The 12,606-nt window shown below is 33.6% G+C and overlaps 2 protein-coding genes across 5 annotated transcripts; both read left to right on the plus strand.

Moving 5' to 3' along the window:
* The first annotated feature begins 1,089 nt into the window (after positions 1-1,089).
* LOC139857982 (F-box/kelch-repeat protein At3g06240-like) lies at positions 1,090-3,640 on the plus strand. 4 transcript variants are annotated; one of them, XR_011762775.1, is made up of 3 exons: positions 1,090-1,222; positions 1,399-2,977; positions 3,520-3,640. XR_011762775.1 is itself a non-coding variant. In XM_071846831.1 (3 exons), the coding sequence occupies exon 2, from the start codon at positions 1,427-1,429 to the stop codon at positions 2,549-2,551; it is 1,125 nt and encodes a 374-aa protein (XP_071702932.1). In that variant the 5' UTR covers positions 1,090-1,222; positions 1,399-1,426; the 3' UTR covers positions 2,552-2,595; positions 2,713-3,200. The 4 variants fall into 4 exon arrangements, 2 of the variants coding, with proteins under 2 accessions (XP_071702932.1, XP_071702931.1); XR_011762774.1 differs by lacking the exon at positions 3,520-3,640 and having other exon boundaries at positions 1,399-2,633; positions 2,713-3,201; XM_071846831.1 differs by lacking the exon at positions 3,520-3,640 and having other exon boundaries at positions 1,399-2,595; positions 2,713-3,200.
* Positions 3,641-7,121: 3,481 nt separating this feature from the next.
* Positions 7,122-8,226, plus strand: LOC139860241 (F-box/kelch-repeat protein At3g06240-like). Its single transcript, XM_071849011.1, has 2 exons — positions 7,122-7,334; positions 7,483-8,226. Exons 1-2 carry the CDS (start codon positions 7,122-7,124, stop codon positions 8,224-8,226), a joined length of 957 nt encoding a protein of 318 aa, XP_071705112.1.
* Positions 8,227-12,606: the final 4,380 nt, after the last annotated feature.

Consider the following 12,606-nt stretch of genomic DNA (forward strand, 5'->3'; position numbering starts at 1 on the left):
AATCTTGTAAAAATGTATATAAATGTACATATATTTATTTATTTATATATAGTTATATTAAAAAACTAAAAAGTCAACGTAAGTCAACATCCGAGATCTCCCCGAGTAAAAACGACTTTCCTACCGTAAAACACTATTTGCTACAGTAAAATGACTTTCCTACCGTAAAACACTATTTGCTACAGTAAAACACTATTTGCTACTGTGGAACCGTATTTTGCCCTCAAACCTACATATTTTGCCCCAAATTCTCCAACTTTTGCCCCAAAATCTTCAAATTTTGCCCCAAAATCTCCAACTTTTGTCCAAAAAAATTGCTACGGTTAAAAAATTTTTTTTTGCCCCCAGTGAAAAAAATCCTAGTTTAGCCTCTGATACGGAGTAGTATTAAATTAATTTTTAATTTAAATATGGAATATATCGTAAACATTGGCGGTCCCCTAATATCCCAACAACGGAGTAAATGAAAAAATCAAAATGCTACAGTATTTCGAACTTGGGTCACTGATGTTACAACTTCGGTACCCAGGCAAGTTGGCCCAACAAGCTAGCAGTACACTTTATCCAGGCAAGTTTCATCCAGTCAAGTTTCGTCCCTGTATTTTATACTTTATAATATCCACACTGATACACACAAATAATTTTGGGACAGGAGTACTTTAGGTCAATCATATTCAGACTTAACTGAACCTGCACTAGATATGTCTGTTTTGAACCGAACCCACTTTGACCTTGGCTCACCCATTTTGCCACCCTATCTGATTTTACACTTTTAATTGTGGAAAGAAGAAGGAATTAATTTTTGTAATTTAATTAGTTAAAGATTACGTGGATAGCCCCTGTATATAGTTTTAACTGACTCGGTTAACATTCGTTAGGGTGAGAGATGAAATTGGGATTTTAAAATGCTTTTAAGGATGAAAAATGCAGAAAATAAAATACAGGGATTAAACAGGCAAAAAATGCAAAGCACAGGGACAAAATGGGCAATTTTGTCTAGTTTTAATTTATGTTTTTTTTTCTTCAAAAAATTCTTCTGATTTTTTTACTTTTCCTTTTGTTATCCCATTTTTCCTAAAAGTAAAAAGAAAAAGAAAAAAAAATGGTTTGATATCATCATCACCTACACCCAAAAGAACGGACCCAGCGGAGCTGAACGGAACTTGAAAGTTCGGAAGTACAGATTGTTACCGTCGGCAGCTCATTATTCCCGTCGTTCTCTGTAAGGACTATCCTAATTCAAACTCTAATCGCATTTCATCGATTGCAGAGCATATATATCCTAATTAGGGTTTTCAATGTTTAGGTTAAACTAGAGATGTGCATACTAAGATTCTGTGTTAGTTTGTGGATTTAATGTTTAATTCGTGCTCATACTGCTCTCCTCTTTACTTGCAGTCTGAACTTAGTTATTAAAGCTTTAAAAATGGCGTCTGAAGGCATTATTAGTAGTATTCCATGTGAGTTAATTACTGAGATCCTATATCGTCTTCCGTCCAAATCTGTTGGTCGTTTCAGGTGCGTATCAAAAGAGTGGTTATCTCTTCTGTCATCACCACAGTTCATCAAAATCCATCAAAACACCCTCAACAACCTCTTGTTTCTTCCTAGCCGTACCAATCCTTATTTCATCCCGTTTCATTATCATGAAGAAGCAAAAGAAGAAGAAGAAGAAGAATCCGTACCAACAACATTTTACTTACAAGTCCCTGATGTGAACCTCATTATATATGGTTCTTGCAATGGCCTAGTTTTGTTGTCTGCTTTTACCCGTGGATGGGTTTATAAGAAACTCATGGTTTCAAACCCAACCACAAGAGAATTCGTAGAAATTCCGGTTCTTGATTTTGAAATGGAAGGGCATAAATTTGTATCTTGTATCATGTGCGAACTAGGTTATGATTCTGTGACTGATGATTACAAGGTTGTTACCATCAATCACTTTGTAAATAATCTGATTGGTCATGATATTATGTCTGTACATGTTTATATTGTGCATGTTTATAGCCTTAGAAGAAATACTTGGACACGGGTGATTGATTATCCTGATAAATATTTCCGGTATCAAATATCATCTACAGCTTTTGTCAACGGGTCCTTTCATTGGGTAGCTACCAAGGTTTCTGATCAAATAAATGTAACCGTTGCATTTAGTTTGGCAAATGAGAATTTCAGTGAAGTGCCATCACCTATGTTGTCTTATGATGTTGATATTTCAAGTAGACGTTGTGTTGTTGATGAAAAGCTTGCGATATTCTCGGTGTCTGAGGGTGAAGTTTGGATAATGAATGAGTATAAGGTAAAAGGATCTTGGACTAAAATAAAACTCCATGGGCTCAAAGAAATTCCTATGTTATATTTATCATTTGTTTTCTCTGTCAATGGGGAACTTGTGCTCGTTTGCGACAAGGAATTGCTAATATATGACATTAAAGATGGAAGATTATCAAAACGTATAGATATTTCTGGGAATACATATATGAGGGCTTCTAATTACGAGTGCATATGTGTCGAAAGCCTTGTCTCGCCAAGATTCTACCGACTCAGTTAGAAATCTACCGGTTCAAGTGAAGTTATATCTGTGCATGTGCAGAAGTAAGGCTTAGTTTGCAATCCTACAACTTCACTTTTCAGTTAAGTTCATTATGAGATAGTGTGTCTTATATTCTTGATGAGACTAGATTTCTAATATGTTTTTGTTGTTATTTGTAGGCGATCTTTATAAAGGGCCTAGTTGTTATGTATTCGGTACCAACTGAGATTAACTTAGAATTGCCTTATAATGAACATGATTCTTGCAACGGTCTTGTTTTGGTGTCTGCTTTAAGTATCATTATCATATTAATGTGCTTGATACCATCCTGGTTTGGAACCAATTAACGGAATTCCCAGATTGCAAATGGGTTAAAAGGTTATGAGTTTGAAGATAGCTTCTACGTATGTGTTGGGTTATGATTCATTAACCGATAATTACAAGGTTGTTACTATTTTTTACGTTTCTGTTAGTATATATGTGTTTGTTTATTGCCTTAGAAAAATACTTGGAAGCCGTTGAGTGATTATCCTTGTAACCAACTAGTAGTCGTCTCATTTAGTTTAGCAGATGAGAAATTCACTGAAACGCTGTCACCGAATGAAGTTACTATCACGTTTTGATAATAATCATGAACTTAGAGGGGGTGTGGGTGGGTGGGTGGGGGTGGGTGTGGGTGTGTGTGTGTGTGTGTGTGTGTGTGTGTGTGTGTGTGTGTGTGTGTGTTGACGTTGATGTATAACGTTGAAGAAGGAATATAGATACTTCTCATAATTTGTGGTAGTGTTACAATTGACTTAGCCATGCGTCTGATTGGCATGATCGTATGAACTTTACTAAAGAATTGACCCGTTCCAAACCACCCATCTTATACATGTGACTAAGTTACATCGGGGAAAAACTATGAACAACAATTCATTGCTAAACTCATGTATTACTTAAAGCTGCTTCCCATGCTTTATCAAGATGATGCTTTGTTGCTGCAGTGGCAATATGATGAAAACTGTACCTTAGCAGTTTCAGGGTTCTCGACTTCAAAGAATGAAACCGAGCTGAATTTTAGCTGGGCAAAATCTAAAAGCTTCCACCTACATATAGGTAAAACTAGTGTTGCAAGTACTTTGTAACGAATTCTTTAAATAGTGAAGGTGGCAAGATGGGCGGTTGGATAACATGATTAAAAAGATTTGGGTTGAGTTGCAAGCACTTTTTAGCGTATTATATTGACTCTTCTATAAATAAATGATGTCAGTTAGTAGAAACATTATCAATATCACTACATATCATACTTCCAACTTTCCGAGTAAAACAATTACGAAGGTTGTATGTATACAAGGAGACTTTAAAAAACTTTTAACGTATAGATCTATCCAGCCTGCTCAAATTGTTCACTATATTTTAATGACGTCATTTAATATAATATAGGAATGAAAACAGATCAATCTATTGATTAGTAAATGTGCCAAAATAGCTATCTGTAGCAAATGACCAAATTTATGCGAACAATGAATACTAATCAACTTTGCTCAACCATGACTACTACCAGATCATGGTTCATGACTGGCTTAGCCAAAGGTGACTCAGGCCCCTGAATTGTTCCTGTTCTGACATGTTCCAAACCACCCATCTTTACAGCATCTGACAAAGTTACATCCGGGAAAAAAAACTATGAACAACAAGACATTGCTAAACCCATGTATTACTTACATGATCATGGTATCTGGTAGTATATTCTAGGAACATCGCGTAACCTAAAATTGCATCTTTGTGGCTTTTTTTGTTGTTGCAATATATAACTTATGCTATAACATTTAACTTGTTTGAATGATTTAAACAATTTTGTGATCTGACTACATACCGGACATCACATATTAGTTTATTTCTATAGTCGTGTTGTTACATGAAGGATACTAAGGTAGTCTTAGATTTTACGAGGTTGACTCACGATACCAAGTGATCGGATTTTAAATTGGTTGTGAATTTTTTAATCAGGAAATTTTGAGGATTACCGGACAATAACAATATCATTTACCACTAGAATAGTTAGAAACGGTTTAAACAACAATCTACACCGGGGGAATGAGCCTAAGTGAACGGTTACATTTTCATTGATTATCCGTTATTTTTCTTGTTATATCTAGTTTATATGCAACGTGAGTTGCAAATAAAAATATTTTCAAAAAAACTCTTCTTTTAATTTGCTAACGACAATCCCTTTCTTGAGAACATTTTTCACTGCGAAACAAATCAGATTTACTTTTGACTAAGTAGAACGAGATTAGGAATAATTGCCTACTTGTGTGAGATTAATAGGTAGTTTTGTCATAGATTTTGCACATATGGATGTTGAAATTACTAATCAAGGACTACTCGACCGGGACCTAGCATACTCTAATCGACCAAGTTGGGATTTATCAGAAATTAACTAAATTAAAAAAAATTAACACATTTAACCGATTGCTAGCTATATATCTCTATCTTCTTAGCGTCGTTGGCGTTCAACTGTGGCTATGTATGGCGACGAGCTTATTGAAGTTTTTTTAGAGCTTTGAGCTTTTATTAAAAGGTCCCTATATAATTTCTTAGCTTACCAACGAATGTTTGCTTCAACGGTATCAAACCTCATTGTGGAAGGACCCGCGATTAGTTGCCAAGCAACCCGGGTTCAATTCCTGGGGGCGGAATGTTTTCTCTCCAATTTTCTGCGATTAGTTGCCAAGCAACCCAGATCCCGCGATTAGTTGCCAAGCAACCCGGGTAGGAGTTTCCTTCTAGCGTGTGTGGGTGCAAATGATGAGGGTCGTTGAAATAAATGATCCGCTGATCCAAATTCGCCGTTCAAAAAAAAAATTTCTTAGCTTCGTTTGGTTGCAATAGTTTCGTTTGGTTGCAATAGTTTTTTCCCTATAAAAATTAAAAAAGGTCCAATAAGTTCCAATTTTAAACACTACAGGGGATTAAAGGGCTTTTGGCCCATCAAATGGGGATTAAGCCAAAAGTTCAAACGAGAACCATAAAAAAGACGAGAACTGCGAGAACTTTTGATTTATAAAGATTTTTACATATAAGTAAATTGAATCACACATAAACTTTGATGAATAGTATGAATAAACATAAAATAGTTGAAAAACACTTATATTTTACCTATATAATTAAATATATAGTTTTACATTCACATGTGCATATTTGTTTCCGAACATTTGAACAATTTCATATAATTAACAATTTAACATGTAATTTGAGCTAATGAACATATGTTTGTTAATGATATGTGCATTAATTAACATTTTCATGTAATTTGTTGTATTTAAACGCATAAAAACTATTAAATTAAATAGTTCTCGCAGTTCTCACTTTCTTAGTAGTTCTCGTTTGAACTTGCCCCTGGGGATTAAAGGGCTTTTGGCCCATCAAATACCTGATTTTTTTCCATACGGCCTCAACACGTCAGTTGCAGCTACTCACGGATTACTGTGTTCGATCAATCGGTCTCCATCTCGTATATGCATGTTCATGTTTATCAATTGGGCACCACTTTTTTTGTAAATAAACAGGATTATGATGTGTTTTTTGGTATGTACGGCCTCAATCTGTATATGTTACTAACGAGCTGATGAATACATAATTGGGTTCTGTATCTTTATATAAATGTCACTTTTGTGTTATACAGTAAACCTGTATGTATAAAAGAATACATAATGTACAGTAAACCTGGGTTTTGTATATGTTTTATAACCTGTGTATGTCACTTTTGTGTTAACTTTTTGTGCGTTTTGATATTGATACGTGGGCATTTGGCGTGTGATGACGTGGTCGTTAGTATGATGTGTGAATAACACCACTTGTTTAACAAATAAATGTTATATATTACTAACTGTGTATATTGAATGTAAAAGGGTCAAACAGTAAACTGAAACATATATGCGTGAGGGTGTTAGATTAAATACATTACATGGAGTTATAATTTGTGGTTATGGGTTGAAATTACACCCATGTAGGGCTGCAACTATGTTTCTATGTAGATAGATCTTTTGTGGTTATGGGTTGAAAACACACACATCTTTTGTGGTTATGGGTTATGCTAGTTTTTTGGTTAAGGTTTAGTTTAGACTTTAGGTTATGTATAATTTGGACTACGAGTCATCTATTCACATTTTAGCAAGAACATTATACACTAGACAAGATAAATTTAGAATTAAGCTGAATTCTTCATATAAATGAAGCACAGTAGCTATACTATATGTTTTAACTGGAGTTGGTATATACATATTTATTTTTTGCCAAACATACCCCTATTTCGTTGGAAATCACAAGTTCTGAAGGTGAGAAAAACGCTTCTTGTTTAACATTACACATTATTATCAACCGGAAAAGTTATATTTACAGTAGGCTTAATTTTGTTGTAAGTAAAAATTAGGGTTTTTAATTTTGAGGTTAAATAAAAAATGTGCATACTAAGATTTTCTGTTAGTTTGTGGATTTAATGTTGATAATTGATAATAATAATTATGTTTTTAATGTTTAATTCGTGCTCATATTGCCCCGCTTCTTTCCCTGCAGTCTGAACTTAGTTATTGAAGATTAAAAGATGACATCTAAAGGCATTATTAGTATTCCATCTGAGTTAATCACTGAGATCCTATATCGTCTTCCGTCCAAATCTGTTGGTCGATTCAGGTGTGTTTCAAAAGAGTGGTTATCTCTACTTTCATCACCACAATTCATCAAAACCCATCAAAACACCCTCAACCGACTTTTTCTTCTTTGGTCAGAGCTGTATGAGCAGTCTTTATTTCATCTCGTTTGATCATCATGAAGAAACAAAAGAAGAAGAAGAATCCATACCAACAAAGTTTCACTTACAAGACCCTTATATGAACCTTAATATCTACGGTTCTTGCAATGGCCTTGTTTTGTTGCATACTTTTGGCCATTGGTCGGATCATCAGACACTCATGGTTTCAAACCCAACCACAAGAGAATGCGTGCAATTGCCAGATTGTGATTTTAAAATCGAAGGGCACGAATTTGTATCTTGTATGATATGTGGATTGGGTTATGATTCAGTGACAGATGATTACAAGGTTGTTACCATCCTTGAGTTTCGGAATCGGAATGGTCATGATATTATTATGTGTGTGCATGTTTATAGCCTTAGAAGAAATACTTGGACCCGGGTGATTGATTATCCTGATAAATATCACTCATCTCATATAACATCTAAAGCTTTTGTTAACGGGTCCTTTCATTGGGTAGCTACTAAGGTTTCTGATCAAACAAAAGTAATCGTTGCGTTTAGTTTGGCAGATGAGAATTTCAGTGAAGTGCCATCACCTACGTTGTCTTATGATCTTGATACCTTCTGTAGACTTTCTGTTGTTGATGAAAAGCTTGCGATATTTTCGGGTTTGGACGCTAAAGTTTGGTTGATGAATGAGTATGGGGTAAAAGGATCTTGGACTAATAAGATAAAACTCCATGGGTTCAATGAAATTCCTATGATAGGTTTACCATTTATTTTCTATGTCAATGGGAAACTTGTGCTCATTTGCCGCAAAGAAATGCTAATATATGACATTGAAGATGGAAGATTATCAAAACATATTAGGAATACAGATCCGATGGCTTCTAATTTTTTTTCATGTGCATCTGTCGAAAGCCTTGTCTCACCAAGATTCAACAGACTCAATTAGAAATCTACAACTCAAGTGAATGTATATCTAGTAAGTCTTAGTTTGCATTCTGCAACTTTACTTTTTCCTCTAAGTTCATCAGGAGATAGTATATTCTCTATGAGACTGGAATTCGAATATGCTTTTGTGATTAATTGGAGATGGTCTTTATGAGGTGCTTATATGACATTTCTGTTTGTGTGATAAACAGATTTTAAGCATCATTACTCTTATCTGTGTTGGTGTGTAATGGTCTTTATGAGTGCTTATATGACATTTTTGTAATGTTATCTTGTAGCAAATGTTGCACCAGTAAGATTTTGAATTTCAACAAATAGTAGACTAAAAGTATATATGTGCCTGAAATGGTCTTATTTTGAGTTATTAAGTATAGTTAGGTGCCTGATACACTAGAGAATTCATGTTTCTTGAAATGGTCTTATTTTGGTTTCTGCTTTAAGTATAGTTATGTGCCTAATAAGCTTCTGTTTTGGAAACTTACAACTAGAGATTGATGATAATTGTGTGTACTTTTACTAAATCAGATTAACGCAGCGGATAGTTAAAATAATAATCTTTTATTATTTTATGAACAAAATTTAACAAGATTAAATATTCACTTATTTAATGAAACATGCACACGATTAATCTTTTCCAACGATCCAGTTACACCACTAATAATTGTCATGAATATATAAACAAAAGAGGAGTTAACGGTATACCTTTCTTGAAGAAACTGATGAATGAAGAGAAACCTACGATCAAAGAATATGATCGTCTATTTGGGTAGTCCACTACACTTTCGAGCAACGTCAATGGATGCTTGTCCAAACCCGAGTAACGTATTAATATAATCAAATTATATTAATAAGACCAATAAATAATACTTTGTATATATATTATATATTATTCTTATGAAAAGAAAATTAAGAAGCAATGAGATTGTTTATTTTTCTTTTCATGGATAATAACTAAAAGGTTAGTTTTTTGGAAAGCTTCACTAAAATAATTGTGTTTTCATTTTACGTATCTCTTTTGCATAAAAAAAAAACAACTACCTCTCCATGAAGAAGTCCCATACAATTATATCGTGTGTAAATATTTGCAAAGCCAAAATATCTCATCTACCATTCTCCAACTAACATTCAAAGTCCATCTTTCTTAAATTATATTTAATTATTAATTAATGTTAATTAATCATCTAATTAATTAACTAACTAATTAATTTATAATTAAGCATCTTAAGTTTATTTCGTTACTCGGATAATATATATATACATCATATATATATTTTATTTGACGTCTAGGTGTGTATATGTGTGACCCCAAAGGCTCAAATGAATTTAACAATATAATTATACTAGTGAAATGACCCGTGAAATCACGGGTTTGTTTAAACGAAACAGTTTAATGATAGGTATTAAGTGAACGCAAATGCTAAAGTTATTTAGTTTAATGACCCGTGGAACCACATAGTTCGACTAAGAAACTCGTCAGCTGAACATTTCATCAAACACCTAAAATGCATATTTAACAATCCACATCCAATCATAAGAGATAATATTAGTTGTCATTTTATTTTAAGAGTGTAAATTAAAATATAAATGTAGAATAAATGTAGAATTTGTTTCCTTCTGCCTAACTTTTATAAATAATTAATTAAAATAATTTAATTTTAATAATTAAAATAATTATTAATAAGATTTAATAATTAATAATAATAATAATTAATTAATAAGATTAAATTTTAATTAAAAATTATTTAAATTAATGACATCATCCACCATGCTTAGATTTTTTTCTTTTTCTTTTTGATTTTTTCTTAACAAAGGAATTAGCCTAATAATTACATCATCATTTTAGCAATATAATAGAAACTATAGTTGTTGTACCTTGCACATTAATCCTACAGACTCCCACTTGTGTATGGTACAACACCAAATAACTATACAAACAATGAATACCGTCTAGCAACAGGTCATTGTCCCCAAATTCATGTGAGGGTAGCTTCTCAGAACTATTTGTAGTAAGTGTTAAATGTTATTCGTCCCTTTGTTTCAGATACTTTAGTTAAACTTGAGATATGGATCATCGGTCATTCTCATTCGTTTAGCAATTTTATTTCTCGATCTTAGAATTGAATTAGATCACCAAATTAATTAAGTATCATCTTACTTATATCTGGGTGCGGCCACACAAATATCTTATTCATTCATCGAGGAGCTCAATAGTATCTAACTCCAAACATTTTGGAGGAACAAATCCTATATTGCATACACGTGTCTCTCATGAGCTTTACATTATACCCAATAATGGCCTTTATAACAACCTTATTCAGGACAGCGTTTAACCATATCAAAATACAATGCTACACTCATCAAGACGGGCGTGCATCTCAAGTCTAAGGATACAAAGACATAATCACTAAAAGATTCACTACTGACTACGATCCATGTAGTGACATCTCATGGTTGGGTCATTCCAATATTTATCATCAATGAATACATATGAATTTTGGTCTCAACAAGTTAACTATTCATCAACAATGAATATAACCAAAATTTTACATTAATCTTAATTCATGTTATTCCCATAACATGACCGATTATGGAGATTTTTAATAATCAACAATTATTCGTAGATTAAACATGCTAATATAGAACGCAGTGATATAAATGAAAATGATCATACCAACTATTTATCAATTCATTAACATAAAATTGCTTAATGTTTCAAAAATATTCAAATACTAAATTACAAATGAAAAAGATCAGTAGCATAACGAAGTCCAGTATTACTAGAATGATCATCATGCTTGTTGTGCATCTTGGGCTTCATGAACGGGTCAGCCAAATTATCATTTGTATGAACCTTTAAGAATACTAATATCATTCTTCTTAATGACTTAATGAACGTAGTCAAACTTTTGAAGAATGTGCCAGATACTTTTATGTACATGTGATTCTTTCAAAAGTATATCAACACTCGAACTATCACAGTACATATTATAGAAGATTAAACATTGTGTACTACTCTGAGTATAACAACAAACTTCCTTATCCAGACCGCTTTCTGAGCAGCTTCTCAGTCAACAATGTATTCTGCTTTTGTTGTAGATTGTTCAATAGTGCTCTGCCTAGAGCTCTTCCAATCAACTGTCTTGCCCATCATGACAAAGAAACAACGTGACTGGATCGACTCAATTAAATTTATATCCGCAATATTGATCCTTTTGAAATCTTGGGGCGTCTTGGAACCGCTTCCTACCGTTTAGAACCTCCGACTCAATTAAGTTTCCGTTTACCTTACGTTCCATGTAACAAACTTAGATACGTGTCCTGCGGAACAGGAACGTGCTATCCTTCTAGATAAACTTACTATTGATGACAACTCCTCTTCGTAGAAAGACCGGTTGAAATTGTAGATCGTAAAACCAAGCCTTAATACAACATAAAACCCCGACTGTCCAAATTTGTGGGAATGCCCAAGGACGTATCTTCACTTATTCATAGCATTGACAATGAAAGGTCTCAAGGAAGAGACATCGACTATTACTTCCAACTAAATTTCGGGACGAAATTTCTTTTAAGGTGTGGGTAATGTAACATCCCGCATTTTTCCGTTAAATTATTTTAACGCCCGTCTTTTTATTTTAAAAATATCCTTCGTAACTAAATTCGTATCCTCTGTTAGCTAACATTCTTAATATTTTTCCGTTATTGGATTTTAACATCCTCCGTTAATACGCGTTTTAAAATATTCCGTTTAGGTAATTCCCGCACCCGACTACAAACGCGAGGGACTAATCTCGCCACTCGGGCAAACTTGGCTAACTAGTAACCCACCATCCACCACCAACCTCCCATTTCTCTCTATCTCTTTTTCTTACTTCCCTTTTATGCTCTCAAAACCTTCAAACACAAAATCATCATCCAAATTCGATTTAGGGAGCTAGCAACAAAATAAATTACATATTCGTGATCCTCTCTTCATCCTCTTCATTTTGGTACCAACTTCATCTCGTTTGGGTAACATTTCTAAAACTCTAGATTTCTCTAAATTCGTGTTTTTGACTTGAAATGGTGTTAGTTAGTGTCTATGGCTCATTGTGATGTCGTGTATGTAATTTGTATGCTCGATCTCGTTGTTTTAGTATAACTAGCATGAACTTGAATTTTGGTGTGTTGTTCTTGAATTTTGGATGATCATATGTTGTTAGATGTTAAAAGTTCACGTTCTAATTGTGTTCCTAGTATCACTAGCTTCAATTTGATGTGTAGGTTGCTTGAGAAAACTCCATAAACTTGATTAGTGATTTTTGGTGAATTTGGGTTAGGGTTTGATAAGCTTGAAATGAATAGATGATACATTGAATGCCATGAATTATTGTTAGTAAGTAGT

This window comes from Rutidosis leptorrhynchoides, chromosome 7 (genome assembly GCF_046630445.1).
Source record: "Rutidosis leptorrhynchoides isolate AG116_Rl617_1_P2 chromosome 7, CSIRO_AGI_Rlap_v1, whole genome shotgun sequence".
NCBI classification, from domain to species: Eukaryota; Viridiplantae; Streptophyta; class Magnoliopsida; order Asterales; family Asteraceae; genus Rutidosis; species Rutidosis leptorrhynchoides.